The 17,575-nt window shown below is 42.1% G+C and overlaps 2 protein-coding genes across 5 annotated transcripts; both read right to left on the bottom strand.

Moving 5' to 3' along the window:
• Window positions 1-1,215: 1,215 nt before the first annotated feature.
• LOC129369147 (flavin-containing monooxygenase 5-like) lies at window positions 1,216-6,837 on the bottom strand. 4 transcript variants are annotated; one of them, XM_055044519.1, is made up of 11 exons: window positions 6,820-6,837; window positions 6,620-6,710; window positions 6,057-6,197; window positions 5,234-5,422; window positions 4,973-5,138; window positions 3,788-3,930; window positions 3,195-3,391; window positions 2,873-3,020; window positions 2,583-2,790; window positions 2,157-2,229; window positions 1,216-2,032 (listed from the first exon to the last, which is right to left on the bottom strand). In XM_055044519.1, the coding sequence occupies exons 3-11, from the start codon at window positions 6,186-6,188 to the stop codon at window positions 1,621-1,623; spliced, it is 1,668 nt and encodes a 555-aa protein (XP_054900494.1). In that variant the 5' UTR covers window positions 6,189-6,197; window positions 6,620-6,710; window positions 6,820-6,837; the 3' UTR covers window positions 1,216-1,620. The 4 variants fall into 4 exon arrangements, with proteins under 4 accessions (XP_054900494.1, XP_054900477.1, XP_054900485.1 ...); XM_055044502.1 differs by lacking the exon at window positions 6,820-6,837 and having other exon boundaries at window positions 6,620-6,730; XM_055044510.1 differs by lacking the exons at window positions 6,620-6,710; window positions 6,820-6,837 and having other exon boundaries at window positions 6,057-6,556.
• Window positions 6,838-8,651: 1,814 nt separating this feature from the next.
• On the bottom strand, window positions 8,652-15,422 carry LOC129369169 (flavin-containing monooxygenase 5-like). Its single transcript, XM_055044540.1, has 11 exons — window positions 15,313-15,422; window positions 13,688-13,826; window positions 13,411-13,599; window positions 13,152-13,317; window positions 12,669-12,811; window positions 12,343-12,539; window positions 11,525-11,660; window positions 11,215-11,434; window positions 11,018-11,090; window positions 10,682-10,934; window positions 8,652-9,655 (listed from the first exon to the last, which is right to left on the bottom strand). The coding sequence occupies exons 2-11, from the start codon at window positions 13,817-13,819 to the stop codon at window positions 9,506-9,508; spliced, it is 1,659 nt and encodes a 552-aa protein (XP_054900515.1). The 5' UTR covers window positions 13,820-13,826; window positions 15,313-15,422; the 3' UTR covers window positions 8,652-9,505.
• Window positions 15,423-17,575: the final 2,153 nt, after the last annotated feature.

Raw genomic sequence — 17,575 nt, 5'->3', positions numbered from 1 at the left:
GCCCCCCATCTCAGTCGTAAAGTGATCGGTTTATTTCACTGATGATGAAGTGGCTTTTGTAGTAATAATCATAATATTACTCTGGAGACATTGGTATGATTGCCAATGTCTCTAATGGGTTAGTTGCCATTTTTTAACGCACTTTTTATTCTTTTATCATTTTTGTTTTCTTTTTTTATGTATATTTGAACTTTGAGTCTGTGTAATAATAAAATCTATCTATCTAATAATAATAAAAGCCTATGTGTATTTTATCCCATTGCAAACTTATAAAAAGTGATTTAGGTAAAGAATTTACCCAAAGACACTTCTCATCTTCGTTTCCTGAAATATAACTTATTAAAGGGTTTGAGAAAAGTTGCCAGAAAGTTGTTAAAAAATGACTTGTTACATGGAAAGGTTTGTGAAGCAGAGAGAACAAAGTTCTTTGGCCTTAAATACAGAGATTATTAGAAGTTTTCAACTCAGTTCGACCTCAGTCTGTCGCCATATACATAAAATCGCATTTCTATGCATTTAGTTGATTAAATTAGTATTTTCTGTCAGTCAAACACAAAATGAGCCATATTTCAGAAGTTGAAGGAAAACGATACTTGATTTTCAATTTTTCTTACAAACCACAATCTGAAAAGTGTGGTGTGCATTTCTAGGGATTTTTCTTTGCTTCTCCTGTATGTGATTATATAGATGTCTCATCGTACATTCTGAGTACGTCTCTTACAGAAATCATTTTTGCTGCCGTTGCAGCTGCAAGTGTTTTTGTACTGTCGCTATCCATTTGGGACATTTAAAGATGCCAATTTAGACTATTTACGGCCTAAAACAGATTAATCAGTTTAAGGTCTGCACTTTCCTTGGGTCTCTGTAGCATGTGAAACATGGAACTACTTTGATGTAAAGCATTATGTTGTAGATCAAGTTCTATGTTCAGTGTTGTCAGACTGGAAGGCAAACCTAATCTCTAGTCTCAAAAGACTTTTACACAATCTAGAAGCATTTTGTTTCTATAAATTGTCCTGAATTTAGCTCTGAATTGTATCCAAGTATCTGAATTGTGAATGCATGCCTCACAATTGCCCTTCATTTCACAACTATTCACTATTTTGTTCTGTCACATAAAAGTATCATGAAATGTATTCTAAAGTTTGTGGCTGTAATGTGACTAAAGGTTTCGGTTTGTTTTCTGTCTGTCAACTTGAACAAAGAAAGGAGAAAAACCTTTTACACAACATTTATTAGATGCATACATGATTTCAAAAGAGGGTTTCGGAGTGCAATAATTAAAAATACACACCATGTTTGGTCTTAGATAGATGCTTGAAGGCATTTGAAAACTAGAGCGTGTAGGTGTTGCAACAGATTTACAAAATTATATAAACCAAGGACTACAGGAAAATAACTGTATACAGAAAGGTTCTATTTGGTCAAATAGAGAATAAGCTATTGCAAAGCTTTAGTTTCAGCCATTTAAAAAGATCAGTAGTAAAACAGTATGCAACAAAATTCATGAGTGAATAGTGTAATAAAAGGCAATTGTAATCAGTCATAACATTAGCTTCAAGCTGCAACCCTGCAAGGACGAGCGGGTAGAGACAATTGATGTACGGATGGACATTAGCGTCATTGTGTGGCCAGGGAGGATTTCACCCTGTCCAGTAAGGCAGCAGGATCCTGCAGGAACGCTGGGAGGCTGCTCCGGTTGTAGTAGGCAGCCAATCCCACCGCCGCGGACAGAAGCAGGGGCAACTTCAGAGATCGCCGTCGCTCTGGGTCTTTGCACGGCCTGGTCTGCAAGGGCTGAGAAACTCTCTCCCACTGGGTGAGGATGGCCGTGCGGGCGCCGGCCCACTTTCCGGGTCCCCTGAGTCGATACTGGTACGGGGTGCAGGGGCCGAACACAAGGTTCAGCGCCAGCTTGGGATCGGTCAGCAGCAGCCTGGAGATTCTGGGTCGGACTCCCACCAGGTTCGCAATCTCATCCATGTAGTCGATGTAGTCGACCTGGATGGTGTGTCTCTGACTGCTGACGTACCTGATAACAAGGCTCAAGTTCAACATGCGAACAGCATGACACACACACACACACACACACACACACACACACACACACACACACACACACACACACACACACAGGGTAATTGAGTAACTTTTACCTTTTAGCCATGGCTTCCTGCTTGCACTGGATGTCTCTTTGCATGTTGGGTAATGAGGGGAGCTTTATGCAGCCTAAGCACAAAAAATTACATTTTATTCAGACATTAGAAAACACACATATACAGTGAATATACTGGTAGCACTTTTTTTTTGCACATTTCTGCAAAAAAAAAAGCTTTATATGATTTTCCCTTTAAGAACTATGACATAAGGAAATATAAAAACTGCATTTTTAATACTTTGTTTTTCACAAAGGGGATAATGTTACTGTCAGCGCAACGGAGGAATGTTTACTTATTGGAAAAGATATCTGATTTTTCAGTTTTTGTTCAATTCTGTTTTCCAGCGGTTTTCTTAATTTATCTATACTACAAAAAAGTAATTAACTCAATTAAAATCAGTCAATTTGCTTCTTTTTTTTGTACCTTTGAAGACCCTGGTAGCCCATCGAGCCTGCATTTCACTGATAGGCATGATGGCTCCCAGTGGTTGCACTAATCCAATGATAGCCAGCGTGGGGCGGTCCAGGTCAGGTGGAAACACATACTTGTACAGAGATGCTTGGTTATCAGTCACTGGAACCACATTAGAGGCCAGAAAAGGAAAGGAAAACTTGTAACCTGTTGCAAACACCTTGAAGGTACAAACAGAGGTTGTCAATTTTCGTCCCAGAGCTGCCACTTTTTTTTTTGCACAAAAAGACAATAAAACCCACCACAAGGTCAACGTCGTCCACTACGGTTCCATCATCAAACTCGACGGAGGAGCCATGAAATCTGCGGATGTTGGGTTTTACTTGAACTGTTCCGGACAGGATGCGGTTGGGAAGATCGTCGTTGACAGTAGGATGTTGACTGAACAACCTGGGAAACAGGAGGCGCGGTGCACAAAGGGGCTCAATTCACTATTTAACTGCAGGAATTATAAGGATTTTATTGATAAGATCTGATATAAGGCAAATAAAATGATAAATGCATTGATAAGGTTTAGTGTTTTTTTTTTTGTAGGTTATAATAGAATCTGCAAACATCCAGTACCTGTGTTTGGGCTTTAGACTGTACAGAGAATGGTTCATTCTGCTGTTGAGTTTGTTCTCCATAAAGGAGGATGCATAGTCAAATGGAAGGACGTGACTCAGAGCATTCATCACTCTGTTAAGCAGCATATCAAGCGGCAACCCATCGTCTCCAACTCTGTGCAGAATCCAGGCCCCCCTTCGAGTGCTCAGGTAAACCTGAAGGACCCAAAAAGAAAAAAAAAAAACAAATAAAAAGTTGTCACTTTTAGGTAATCTTCATGTAAATACCACTGAGAGTTTACACCAACAAAATACATGTGTTGCTTTGTTATAATTTTGGCCAAACCAACCTCCAACTTTTAGTGGAGAGTTTAATGTGTGATTTATATATATATAAAAAAAAACACAACTTCCGTCACTTTCCCTTCACTTCCTAAAATATTTGGTGTTTCTCTGCCGTTTGAAATCCTAAGCAGATACAATAAATTTATGCTCATGTCAAGACAAAAATGGGAAAACATTCATGGATGTGACCGCCTTTTAGTCGAAAGCTCCATGAAGCTCATCTCGCTTTGAAGACACGAGTCAGGTCCGACGTGATTTCAGTCCCACCTGCTTAGCGAATCTGCTCAGTTCGACTGCAATGTCTCCACCGGAGTTTCCTATTCCGATCACCACCGCCTTCTTGTTTCTCCACTGCTCTGGAGTCTTGTAGTCTCTGCTGTGGAAGTACGTTCCCTTGAAAGTCTCGATGCCTGAGACAAAGACAGAGGATTTTTATTCGTCATTATGTTGCTAGAAAATAACAAAATTGCAGTGGTCTCCTCTGTGAAACACAAAATATATACATGTATTTGGAGAAACGATAAAAAGGGATCAAAACGCAGAAAATATAAAAGACAAATTACAACAAGTTTGTACTGAGAGTTGAAATTATACTTGTAGGCATTTTACGCAAATGAGAAAGTGTGAAAGTGACAGCAGCGGCATTGGCATGAAGCAGTGAGAAAATAAAGAGTAGTGGCCCGGTTGCAAACGTCTAGCAGTCTGAAGGCGAGTGTGGGGCAAAGATGAGAGGGAGGCGGGTTAGATAAAAACTGTCCCTTAGCTGGGTGGTTGCAGGTTGCAGACAGATACTGTTGCTAATAATAAACCACACTATTCAGTGAAGAGTTCCCACAACATGATAAGGTTGCTCGGTTTTGCAATTGTGCTCAACAGACAACACCAGGTGTTACATAAAAACAAGGTTATTTACATGTCCTCTGCCTTCAACAGAGTTATCCTTTTTGTTTGTTCCTTTGTAAGCCTTTTGTTACAGAGCAGGCACAAATTTCAACGTGTTTATCAGGATTTTACATGACAGACCAGTGCTAAGTAGTGATGACTGCACAGACTCCAGCAGGTTTTCCTCCAGGACTGACCCGCATTTGGCTTGGATTTGTGCCACACGATAGCTACTTTCACATGATGGGAGATCTTTGAAGCTTCGGATTGTGTTTTATAACCTAACTCCGCCAGACAGGAAGGCTATTTACCACCACGGTGTCTGTGAAGGCAACTGGTTGCAGTGGATTTTACTGATTCAGGGGCAACAGCAGAGAGGGGAGGATGAATACAAACACTCACCACACTTTTTAGATTTTTGCATCTTTGAAAAATAGAAAAGCCATATTTCCTTTATCATTTCTTATCTCAAATATGCTCTAGTGATGCATCACCTAAAGTACACTGAAGTTTGTTGTCACTACAAATGTGAAACAGCTGAAGGGGTGCAAAACTTTTCCGAGGCGTTACCGGGGAAGTCATGGAGAGGCAGGTGGGGGTGGCAGTGATGTCCGATGCAGATCATTACGGCATCAAAAATGTGCCTCTCCTTTTTGCCGTCCTTGTTCTCTGTTTCAACATCCCACTGTCCCGAACGGGAAAAATCGGATCTCCTCTTTATGTTCACAACTCGGGTCTGGGGAAAAAAACAGAAAGACAGAAAGAGTCGGCCGTGGACATCGGTCGCACGCGCCGGAGGCGGAAGCCTGACGTCGGCGGTGGCGTCCTTACGTTCAAGCGGATGTGCTTGGTGAGCTGGAAGTGGTCCACGTACATCCGGAAGTAGTCCAAGATGAGAGAGTTGTGCATGAAGTTCGGAAAGTGTGCAGGGATGGGGAAGTCGCTGTAGCACATCATCTCCTTGGAGGTGTTGATGATGAGTGAATTGTAGATGCTGGCACGGTCCGGCTCTGGATTCTCCTGCGGCGACACACAGCTGGGGCTTAAACAAAGTCCACTGAGCCCTATATGCTATGCTGTATCTCCACTCAAAAAAGTTCAACTTTAAGCATATCACTTTGATAATCTAAATCATTCTGTCTTATTGCTAATAAAAACCCCAATTAAAATTTTTCAGAAAAGGTAAAAATGATGTAGATCCCCAAACTGTTCTTCCCACCCACCTAGATGCTTTGCCACTTCCCCCTCTTCCTCCACACTCTTGGGACATTGATGTCCAATTTACATTTTATTCATAAATGATCAGATTTAGCAAGAAATGCAGTTATCACTGGGAATATCACCAGGAGTGCTTGTGCAGTGTTTCCTTCCACTGAACTTTCCAGACACAGCCCTCTGAACATAGGGCTCGCCTATTTCCCTTCAGTTCTTGAAGATGTGTTTTAGTCCTGTATCAAATTTGAATTTTGGGGCTTCGTGGGCAATAAGAAAGAATAAACGACCCTTGGGATGGATGTCGCTTTATGTGTGATGAACCTACTCTACTGAACTCACCACCCCTCCAGGAAAAAAACAAATGAACAAACAAATTATTTGACATTCTGATGTCAAATAATAACCGAGGCGACCCTGGCGTCAAAATGCGCGCACCCACCTTGAACCTCCAGAGACCTCCGATGTCATCGCTGCTCTCGAAGCAGACGGGCTCCAGGCCCTCGTCCAGGCAGCACTTCATGCAGGCCAGACCCGAACTCCCCGCTCCGACCACGGCCACGCGGCGACTCATGCTTCAGCTCTGCGGAGCAGAGAGACAGAAAGAAAGACAGCACCCTTTACCCTGCAGAACATCGACGCGCGTCACGAAGCAGCGTTTCAATTCTGTTCCAAGTTTTGTTTGTTTTGTTTGTTTTGTTTTGTTTTTCTTCTTCCCCTTTTAACCCGCAGAGCCGCGCACACGCCTCTCGCGTCAACACTTGATTAACCGATCCAGAGTCGCCGAGCAAAATTAAAAACAACTTTTAAAATCATCGCCTGTTCTAGTTTTCATGTCTGATCGGAAACAGTGTGGAGCGGGACGCTCCTCCCTCCCGGAGAGCTTCAAGGCGAAAACAACAGCCGCTGCTCTGACGCTTCAGGTTTCTGCGCTTCCATACCCCAAAAAACCCCAACACGCATTCTCCTCTAACTGCGCCAAAAAAGTGAACTCAGACGGCGTACCTTTTGCTGGTTCGGCAGGAGGAAACCCGTTTGCCTTGGCGCTCTGTGTGACTGCGACCCGGAGCGTCGACTGCAGACTGAACCTTTGCTTCTTCACAGACACAGGGAGGAAAAAGTAAACAGGCTTCCTGGGCTGGGAAGCGCTTTAGTGAACGCCACATTAAACAATCATTAATCACGCTGCTGGCGACAACAACAACCTGCGGGAGAGATGGCGCACAGGCGCGACATAGGAGCTAAAAGCCGGACATTTAAAAGACGAGAGGCATTGATGAGAGGAAACGTTTTGAAACAAAACTGCAGGTTGCTTTGTTTGTTTGTTTACCTCGCAGGACGTCACCGAAACAAGAGCACGTCCACGGAGAAGCACGGGGGTGGCGGTGTCATGCTGTGGGGTTGGTTTTAGTCGAGGTTTTTATCAAAGTGGAAGAATTTATGATTAGCATCAAAATAAACAGACAAACAAAAGCTATCAGCTTTGATCTAAAACCTTCATGTTGCTGCTAAATTGCTGGTCCTCGCTTTATATCTCCACAGCCTCCCAGTGTTGCTTTCAAAGCATGTTGGCTCCAGGCCCTTCATCCAAAGAGGCTTTCAATGCTGCTCAGACCACAGGGGGCCGGCGCCGATCACTGCCACCTTCTGGACCATGATGGAAGAAGCGACGCTCACAGCAGACCCGCTGGACCAGATGAAACTGCAGAAGAAACAAGACAGGAAGAGAAAAAGTCAGGGAATAAGTTCTGATTTCCAGTTCTGTTCACTTGAATTTAGCTGGTCCTGTTTTGTCATTAAATACCACAAATCAGTGTTGGAGGGAAGATTTCGATCAAATAAATGAATTAGAAAACATTGAGCCGTGAAAATGTCATCTTGCGCACCTGCTGACTTAAGACTTTCTCACATTCAGCTTTTGAGATTGTTGACGACAAGAGATTAATCCTCCCTCCCTTTAATTAATGTAGTCACACAAAAACAAACTATGCATTTGTTTCCATCCACATTATGAAAGTTGAAAAGGAAATATGCAACACATTGACAGACAGGAGAGAACAGCCACTTGTTTCCTTTTGACCACAAGAGGGAGAAAGTGACCAGCTGTGAATATTCAACTACATTTGGATGGTTGCCTTTCTCAGAAACCGCCACTGCATGGAAAGTTTCTAATCACAATATTTCGGAGCTAGACACAAAATAAATAAAATCAAGTGTTTAATATCCAACAGGTGACTCTCAGCCGCTTTGAATTAAAGAATCAAAAGACGTAATTGGAGAAAATGTTCTCCCTGAAAAGTTGTCACACAAACCGTTGAGCTTAAAGTGGCTTTCCGTCCTAACCAGGGTCCTCCACTTGGTAAAGGTTGCTTCATTGAACTGTCAATTTTCTCCTTACACAATAGAATCACCATTTCACTGGAGCAACATACAATCAGGAGCATTTAGGAGGCGCTTTTTACAGCAGTGTTTCCCAAACCTGCTCTGAATGTTTTAGGTGACTTAAGACATCTGATTGAAATGACTGCAGTTCAGCAAAATCTTGTTAATCAGCCACGAATTGAAATCATAGCAGGGTAACATCTAAAATATCAAGTTTTCATCAAGGCTGTGGGTCTATTTGGTGGTATTTTTGACTGCAGGAAGAGGGACTAAACCAAGGTGGAGTTCATGCCATCATGTCCATCAGTCTGTTCTCGAAGACACAGAAAAAAGAGGCTGAAACTGATGAAGACGGCCAACAGCGGCGCACAAGCAGGGCAATTTCTGTTCCTATTTTACACATGTGAGACAACAGAAACATCAGAAAATCTGCTAAATGCTGATCTTCCACCGGCCGTCAATACCTTCATCGCTCTCAAAACAGACAGGAGCGAATGCTTGACCTGCTGCTGAATCTTCTCTAAGCATAAGCAGAGCTGCAAGAGAAGTTTCATTTTACATTAAGATTTTCTAATTGCTTCTTAGAATGAAAACAGGAGATAATAAGCCTAAGACAGAAAGAAGAAATTAAAAAAGCACTCAATGAAACTCTGGGTGGAAAGTAGTATTAGCAGCACCTATTGCTTTAATATTCCTTTAAGACATTTATTCAAATGACAAAAGCCTCGTGTTCACTGAAAACACCAGAAGTCCATATGAAAAATAATGTAATATCAAAAAGACAAAAAGAAATGTGTCACAGTTTTGTAATGGTAGCATATTTATGGTGATGATAAGCGTCTGGTTGTTGGTGCAGGAGAAGAACTACAACAAACTGTGCAGAGATTTTGACAAGTGCAGGCAATGTTCAAACCACAAGGGGGAGGAATCTATGGAGAAGTCAAATTGAGGCTCTTAAACCTAAGAACACTCTGGTTATTTTACCTCAAACCACCTGAATGTCTGAACTTTAGGCATAATTTGGTTTTCCAATCATGAATCTATCCTAAAAACGCACAAAAGCTGGGTTTAACATGATCATAGCAGGTTCACATTATTGTTCAGACTGCTTTTTGTGTTACATATATAATAAGAGCCCAGTTCCTTATAGGAACATCTGATGTCCTTCATTTGCTTTCCCTGGTGTCTTGTGTCTCTCCCTCTTCTTTTCTGCTTCTGTACTTCAGGAAAGTGAACTCTGTCAGCTTTCTGCTCCCCGCTCAACATCCTCCCTTCTTGTCAATAAACAATGTTCTGGAGCACGTCATTGGTTTAGCTCTGGCCTGCTTGTAAACAGTTGAACTGAAATACTTTTTGCACTATGAAACATTTCTTCAGTGCAGGATAGTCTGAGTGCCACCAGCGTTGCATGTTAAAGTGAAAAGAGCTGCGTTGTTTGATAGGGTTTACACTGCTGCGAGACTGACAGACGTCCACAGTTAACATCAGAGGTTCTGGTCTTGGGTTTTCCTAGACGGTTTGTGGACGGAGTTTGGACATCAGGGTGGGGATGATGGTGGGATTGTGAATATGGATGTAGTAGACGGCGCTTCCTCCAGCCACGAGGAGCAAGCTCCACTTGAAGAGGCGGCCTGCTGTCGAGCTCTCCTGAGGCCCCAGCTGTGGGAACACACAAGCAGTTATTGTCTGAATTGACCCGTCAGTCAGCCTGAAACTCAAATTGATGTGGGAGTTTTGATGATGCATTAGAAGTGTTCTTTCTTTAAAGATGCCATGATGGAAGAAATTCATCATTATTTCGATGTAAAAATCAGCCCGAAGGGGTCATTTATTGTGGATTTTCTCAAATTAAACATACAGGTTCAGAGATGTTGGTCAGAATCCTCCCAGAAGCTTAAGGTTGGTTTGATTCGTTCTGAAACCACTTCCAATGGATGTTTGGGTTTATTCAACTCTCGGATCGCGCACGTGTGTCCGAGTTTCTAGCCATTTGTACTAAATGGATCCTCTCAGATGGCAGGAAGTTAGTTGAAATGAACAGGAACGGCCCACGAACCACATTGGGCCGACACTCAAGGGCCACTCTGCACAACGTTAGGCCTCTGGAATAGCCTCAACTTTAACCCCACATAAAATATGTTGACTATGCTTACGTTTTATCTATGCCAGGATACTGAAATTAGCTCTTCAAATTGTGCCAAGGAGAGTGGTGAAATACCTGGTTACAGATCGACCAGAAACTTGTTATTGACTGTTAGAAATGGAAGATTTCTGATACGTTTTACTGTGCACGTATATTTTGAGCACTTTGACAAATCCTCCCATTTATGGGGTGTCTGTGGTGCTACGGGTAGAATAGTTGTCCTGTGATCTGAAGGTTGTCGGTTCAAATCCAGCTTTTTCCTGCCACATGTTGATATGCCCCTGGGCAAGGCACTTAACCCTTTGACTGCATATTGGTGAATAAATGTCACTGTAGTGTAAAATGCTTTGAGTGATCAAAATGATTGGAAAAGTGTTGTACGAGTTCTACTGTCGTTTAATTCTTTTAAAAATTAATGAGGTTTTGCATTTTATTCTAATGTAAAAAAAAGAAAAAAGAAAAAAAAGCAGGTAAAAAAGTATTAGTGCAGATGATTGTATGTAAACTTCTGACCAGGAGTGAACACAGCACTCATTTCTGACCTGTCGGGTTCTCAGGGGCTGGTACATGCGGTCGAGCTGGGTGAAGATTGCCCTGCGGGCCCCGTCCCATTTTCCTGGTCCCATCAGTCGGTACTGGTAAGCAGTGATGGGTCCCCAGAAGACCCGCATGAACAGGGGGAAGTCGGTGAGGAACAGCCAGAGGAGACTTGGCCGCACGCCGATGTCCTTCGCCAAGTCGTCCATGTACTCGACAAAGTCCACCTGCAGGGGCGTCAGCCTCGACACAACGTAGCTGTAGGAAAAAAACGTGTAAGCTTAAAAACTATTTCAGTGTCAACAACCTTTCATCTAAGTCACAATGAATGTCGCTTGTACTTTTTCTCAATGTTTTTGGTGTCTTTCTCAACAGCCTTGATCATGGTTTGATTTGATGGAAGCTTCTTATGTCCTGAAGGGCCAAAGACAAGAAAGCGGGCATTTAACAACCAGATCTTTACGTCTGTGCCGAGGGTGGGACAACTAAGTAATATATACACCATTTGAAGATGGCCTCTGTTGAAGTGAAGCCTCACCTTTGAAGACATGAGCGACAAAGCGGGCCTGCATCTCAGCCTGTGGCATGATGGATCCGTCAGAATGGATAAAGCCCACGATAGCCAGAGTCGGCTGCTCAAGGACCGGGGGGAAAACGTGTTTGTAGAGACCCACGCGGTGCCCCGACTTGTACATGACGTGCTTCGGCAAGTAGGGGAAATCATAGTTGTACCCCGTGGCGAACACAATCAAATCCACCTGTGAGAGGAAGTACATTGGTTAGAAGGTTGTCTTTTCCCCTCAAAGAAACAAAAGGTTGTGACACATCTCGTCAAATTTCCCTCTAACATTTTCCGCAGCGCTGCCATCATCAAAGACCACGGTGGAGCCTCGGATCTCTTTCAAGTTTGGCTTGACGAGGACCGACCCGGACAGAATCTTGAAGGGAAGGTCATCGTTGATCACTGGAATCTGGCTGAAGAGTCTTAGGAAAAAGAAAAGGAGACACGATTTAACAGTAGACTGCAAACATGATGAAATCCTCTGAAAATCAAGTAGCGATAATTTATCCTCTGAACTACAATCAGGTAATACGGGAGCAACCATGGTGTGCTATTTTCTTGGCATGTTTTTTTGTCGTTTCATTTTGAAATGGTGGAAATAGAATCCGTCTTTGTGGGGTGTGATGAAGCACACTGCCCTCTAGTGTTTGATACTTTAGGATCTTCGCAGCACATCTCTCCTACCTCATCCAAATGGTAGGTGGTGCATGTCAAAGCAACAAAGTGCGCATACCTATTTCCCACAGTGCTGTTAATATTTTCCTGTAGGTCCACTGACTCTACAGACTGCAGGAGACACTTGTCTTGTCAGATACAGTCTGGCTCAGTTGTCCCTCAACAGCATTGTGAGCAACACATTGCAATCTAGTGGATGCTGGGGCTCCTATCTATCCAAGGTTTTGTTTTGGCAGTTCAAACCATAATGGTTTGTTGTTCTATAGCTGGAATTAGAAAACTTTGATGGAGTAGCTTTCGTCTTTAGACTATGCTCTCCAATAAAGGGTGATTTGATTGACAAATACCAATTCAGTTTCGCGGAGGAAAATAATGATCTGCTCGGAAAACAACGATCGACCCCCTCATCATAACGTTGAAGTATCCTACCTGTGTTTGGGTTTGAGGCCGTACACCGCGTGATCGTACATGGCGTTGAGCTTCTTCTCCCCCAGCCAGTTGAGGAAACTCATGGGCAGCAGCTTGAACATGATGTGGACAAAGCGCGTGTTGAACCTGTCGACCGGCAAGCCGTTGTCGGAAACCTGACGGATGACCCAGGCACCGCTGCGAGTGCTCAGGTACACCTGGAGGGAAAGATCCAAGAACAGCAAGTAAATGTAGCCGTCGGCGAAAGTGTGCAGCGCGTTTTACAGGGAGAGCAAGACTTTCAATGTGGCAATGGCTGGAAAAATAACCCAGAAAGTCTTGTGGACCTGCTCTGCAACTCTGCTGCCCTCTACGGCGATGTCTCCTCCTGAGTTGCCGATGCCGATGACCACCACCCTCTTCCCGTGCATGTCCTCAGGTCCCTTGTAGTCCCAGCTGTGGAAGTATTTTCCTTCAAACGTCTCAATTCCTGCAACACATTGGAAAAATATTTGAGCGTGTGGAATGCAAATAACGAGGATGATTAGCATTAAAACAGCAACTTATGAAATAATTTGTACATTTTTCCAATGTTATAAATGAAAAATCTGCCAAAGGAACGTGTACTTATTTTTAAAAATTAATATTAAAGAATATTCACTTAAAACAATCATGTAAGTTAGTTTGGCCTAATACTATAAGATGACTGCACTAGAAGCTAGACAAAAAAAAAAGAATTCTTGATAAGATTTTGTGATTTTGTAGCATAATATTAAACAGTTCAAAAATGAATACTAGCGCAAGGCTCTGTGTTTTCCACCATGTATCACCTGGAAAGTCTTGAAGAGGCAGGTTGGGGTAGTTGAAATGACCGGAGCAGCAGATGACTGCATCAAAGATGTGCTTCTCCTCCAGTCCATCTCTGGTCTCGGTCACCACCTCCCACTGACCGGTGCGAGAAAAATCTGGTCTCTGCGTGACTTTCTTCACCGACGTCTAAAGTTACAGACAAGGAGCAAGGAAAAGGTCAACAAAGCTCTCTGAAAGGTTCCAGAATGATTTAATGAGGTCTTCTTCCCGTGCATTTACCTGGAAACGAATGCGTTGCAGTATTTTAAAGTGCTCTGCGTACATCCTGAAGTACTTCAGGATCTTAGAGTGGTGCATGTAGTTTGGGTAATCAGCTGGAATGGGGAAGTCGCTGTAGCACATCATCTCCTTCCAGATGTTGATGGTTAGGGAGCGATATATGCTGGCCCTGTTCGGCTCAGAGACTTCCTGAGAAGACGGAGGATTGAAAGAGACTCAGACATGCTTTCCTCGGGGAAATCTGCAGGATTAACATGATCAGCTTGCAAATTTTTGCCTTGAACTTCCAGAGTCCTCCTATGTCGTCGCTGCTTTCGAAGCAGGTGGGCTCCATGCCCTCGTCCAAGCAAGCCTTGACGCTGGTGAGACCTGAGGGGCCTGCCCCGATCACTGCGACTCTCTGCACCATGATGGAGCTGCAACAGGACAGGAAGAAGGAAAAATGTTTGAGTTACAGTGGATGAGACCCAATATTTTTACCCTAAAGTTTATATCAGTGTTCCACACAATTACTTAAAATTGCTGAATCAAATTAAAGTAATGATGTGCCATAAACTCACTTTAAAGAAGTCTTTAGCTCACACTAGAATTACTTTCCCCCCACAATTTTAGGGTTTTTCGCAAACAACCTACAAAAATATGTCTCAAAACTCATTACTAACCTCCCAGTCAAGGTGGTTGCTTAAAGCAGAAAAACATTTAATGTGTGGATTATAAAATGTTTCCACCCCTCACGTCTGAAATCCTGAATGCAACCTGACTTTTTCCAAACTGCTACCATTTCTTTCTCTGCTGTCTAAAGCAACTTCTTGTTCTCCTTCCTATGAGAAGGATCTGTCTCCTTTGGAGTGTGCTTACACATTTCAACAAGGTTTGATTACATTCTCTTGGCAAGACGCAGCTTGAGGTGTCAGCAAAATTGAAACTTCCAGGCCAGGACACAACAGTCAGTGACTTTGTTCTTCTGCCAGGTGCAGAAGAACAAAGTGTCGCTCAACTGTTGCTCAGCTGAATTCACAAAAAATCATTATAGTGCAAGCACTAAAAGATAAGTTTGAGTTTTGATAAACACGGCCAATATTGGAGGGGAGGCAGCCCTTTGTGGCTTCCAGATAAAACCCTCAGTAATGCTCTTGATTGCAGCATTAGTCATAAAACAAGTTCCTAGAAGGAGAACAAAGGCTTTGCTTTAAATCACATAAACCCAGTGACCTGGGAAATTGTTATATCACATCTCTGCAGTTCGTGTTAAGACATGTTTTTTTTCCCGTTGGAAGTTTTTTCCTTGTACAACTTTTGCTTCTTTTTTTTAATTTAAAACAGTTTGGCATAGATTATTATTAATCTATGATTATTCCTTCTTATTTTTGCATTAAGATACTTGGATTGCATTACTATTTTTTTAAACAAAATGATCAGAAATATGTCAAACAGTGCATATATATACATGTAAATATATATAAAAAATTACTATTATTTTCAAAAGCCTTTTGAACAATGTTCTGATCTTTCATTTGTTGAAGTAAAATAACAGCGTGCATTTTCTTATTCAAATTTCTTGTCAAGAACACGTAAAAGCTCGTGGATATTTGAACCTTTTCATACACCAATTGGAATGTTCTCTGTAAACGCGCAATAACAACAATGCAATCCACGCAAAAATAAGAACAATGCAAAAACATGGCGAGATTTGCAATAACTCCATTATTGTCTTCACGACCTGAAAGGATGGAATTATGACAAATCACATAACAGCTGTAAAATAATAATAATAATAATAATAATAATAATAATAATATAATAATAATAATAATAATAATAATAATAATAATAATAATAATAATAATAATAATAATAATAATAATAATTAAAGCTTTTTTTGCAGCTGTTTATTTGTCTCACCTTGTGTGCTTGCTGGCCTGCTGTCTCTGGAAAAGGGACGAATTTCCACAGAGCGTCGACTTTTATACAGACCTCTGCTGATCTTTTTTTTTTTTTTTTCTCCACGCAATAAAAGACTCCCCACTGTATCTGTAAATGAAGGGTCGAGCACCTTTTTTCTTTTGTCGATCAGAGAAATACACCATCAGTGAATTTATGGAAGTATTTATTTCTTTGTGTATTTTAGAGTTTTATCGGTAGTGCCGTAGTACAGACTACTGTAAATGCACTCATACGTTTGGCTCAAATGGCTTTAAAGGGGCGGTCCAAAACTTTGAGGGACCTGATCCGCCGAGGAAGAAAAACATGTCGAGCGTCGCTTTAAAAAAAAATAAAAAATAAATAAAATAAAATAAAATAATAATGTACATAGTCAGATGCGCGCTCGCTCGGCGCGCGCGTGTTACTGTGCCCTGTTTTGAGAGGCTGCGCGTGCACGCCGCCATCTAGATGCGCGCTCCGTTTGACAAACTGCGGTTATAAACAACAAGACTGCGTGGACGGGAGTGACCACTCATTGTACACGGCAGAGCGTGAAATGAATCTAAAAACACCAATTTGATAAATAAATAAATAAATAAAACAAAAATGAAATCCTCAGTTCGCAGAGCTGCATCGTCTGTCCCAAGTCCACTGACGTCTCTTCAGCAGGTTACAGTTCTGACCCTGCCTCAATCACTCAGTCCTTCATCACACTGACTAAAGGTCAAGGTCACAACTGCAATCGCTATAATTCCCAAATCATTTTATGTGAACCCGATTGCACTTGAGGATGGAGTCAATAAATTGGTTAATATGTACAAACCTTCCCAGCTTATGAATGTCAACTATTCAGTAAACTATTGTTTACTCAGAGATTCCCTCTGATTGCCTTTCAGCGCCTGTGCTCAGACAGGACGGTTCTCTTAACTGAGCCTATGGGTCAAGTCCCATAGGCTTTTCACATCAAGTTGGGTTACCGTTGAATGACGTTCGGACCTCGCATCACCACTTTAAATGTCTCAGTCTGTTGAAGTGTCGAGAAGATACTTTCCCCCCTCAGATTATGATTTTTAAAGATAAAGATCTGAAAAGTATTTCTTTTCCATCACTTTAAGTTTGTTCTTCTCCATGAATGGGGAAAAATACCACAGAATGAACCTAGTGAGACAAGTTCATAGTAACTTTGGAGGAGCTGCAGAGATCCGTAGCTTGAACGGGGGAATCTGTTGACAGAATTATTGTTCTTTGTGCACCACAAATAAAAAAAAATGGTGTTGAAAGACACATTAAGTCCTGGTCATGGTTTGTCCATAGGCACCAACCGAAAAGAAGGTGATCTGCCTGAAATATTTGCCTACATTGACACTTTTTTTTAACACAATATAATGTGTTAAATAAAAGTAGCAAAGCACATCACTGTGAACATCACTAGATGCGTCTCCATGGTGAAACAGGGTGGTGGGAGCATCATGCCGCGGAGGACAGAAAAGCTGATTAATGGAAGACGAATGGAGCTACACATAACAAATTTGTGCTAGAGGCTGCAGTAGCCTTGAGATTGTGATGGAGATTCACCTTCCACCAGGACATCAATTTAATTAGTTGCAATGGGAATGTTTGGATCAATTTATTACTTTTGCAAGGCACTGTGTTCTTTCTCATGGTTGAGTAAAAATGATCAAAATATCCCTCCATGTTAACCACGTTTGAGCTTCTTCCTTGATACTCCACCGGTTATTCAAGATCACAAATCCCTTTTTGGTTCCACGAAAAAGCACAATCTACTAGCTCCAGGGGGGAGGGTCAAAGTTCAGAACCCTGACTTTGGTGCATCCAAACTTATTTGGAACTTGGCTAGTTTTAGAAAACACAGAGAAAGGTTTAAAAAATCACTTCCCAGTTAACAATGATTTATCACCAAATCTCTAGGAGTACAGTAAGAATGGTTTGAGGATGTTGGAAGACCTATGTATGGAGGAGGGGTAAGATAATGCCACATGCAGGGGGGGCATCAAGGTAACGTGGACAGAGCAGGCCAGACTTTGTCCAGGCTGATGGAAAATTCCACCCCTGTCTCTGGCACCTCAATGAGTTAAGTGCATCAACATTCTTCGTGAATAGAGCATTTTAGATCACTCTTATCGGGACTACTAATGAATAAATGCACTGGTTCATATTTATGCTGGATTACTAAAAGAGAAAACATCACAGCAGAAAAAACCCGACATCCTAACTTCTGGAG

Source organism: Poeciliopsis prolifica, unplaced genomic scaffold (genome assembly GCF_027474105.1).
Source record: "Poeciliopsis prolifica strain line A6 unplaced genomic scaffold, Auburn_PproV2 SCAFFOLD002, whole genome shotgun sequence".
In the NCBI taxonomy this organism is placed as follows: Eukaryota; Metazoa; Chordata; class Actinopteri; order Cyprinodontiformes; family Poeciliidae; genus Poeciliopsis; species Poeciliopsis prolifica.
This window is presented reverse-complemented; position numbering and strand designations above follow the sequence as displayed.

Coding starts and splice junctions, on each gene's coding strand:
- LOC129369147 (XM_055044519.1), bottom strand. CDS start 6,188: ATGAGTCGCCGCGTGGCCGTGGTCGGAGCGGGGAGTTCGGGTCTGGCC. Junction 3,931..4,972: donor GCCTCTCCATGACTTCCCCG/GTAACGCCTCGG, acceptor TCTTTGTCTCAG/GCATCGAGACTTTCAAGGGA. Junction 2,033..2,156: donor CAGGAAGCCATGGCTAAAAG/GTAAAAGTTACT, acceptor CCTTGTTATCAG/GTACGTCAGCAGTCAGAGAC.
- LOC129369169 (XM_055044540.1), bottom strand. CDS start 13,819: ATGGTGCAGAGAGTCGCAGTGATCGGGGCAGGCCCCTCAGGTCTCACC. Junction 11,661..12,342: donor GGCCTCAAACCCAAACACAG/GTAGGATACTTC, acceptor CTTTTTCCTAAG/ACTCTTCAGCCAGATTCCAG. Junction 11,091..11,214: donor TGTCGCTCATGTCTTCAAAG/GTGAGGCTTCAC, acceptor TTGGCCCTTCAG/GACATAAGAAGCTTCCATCA.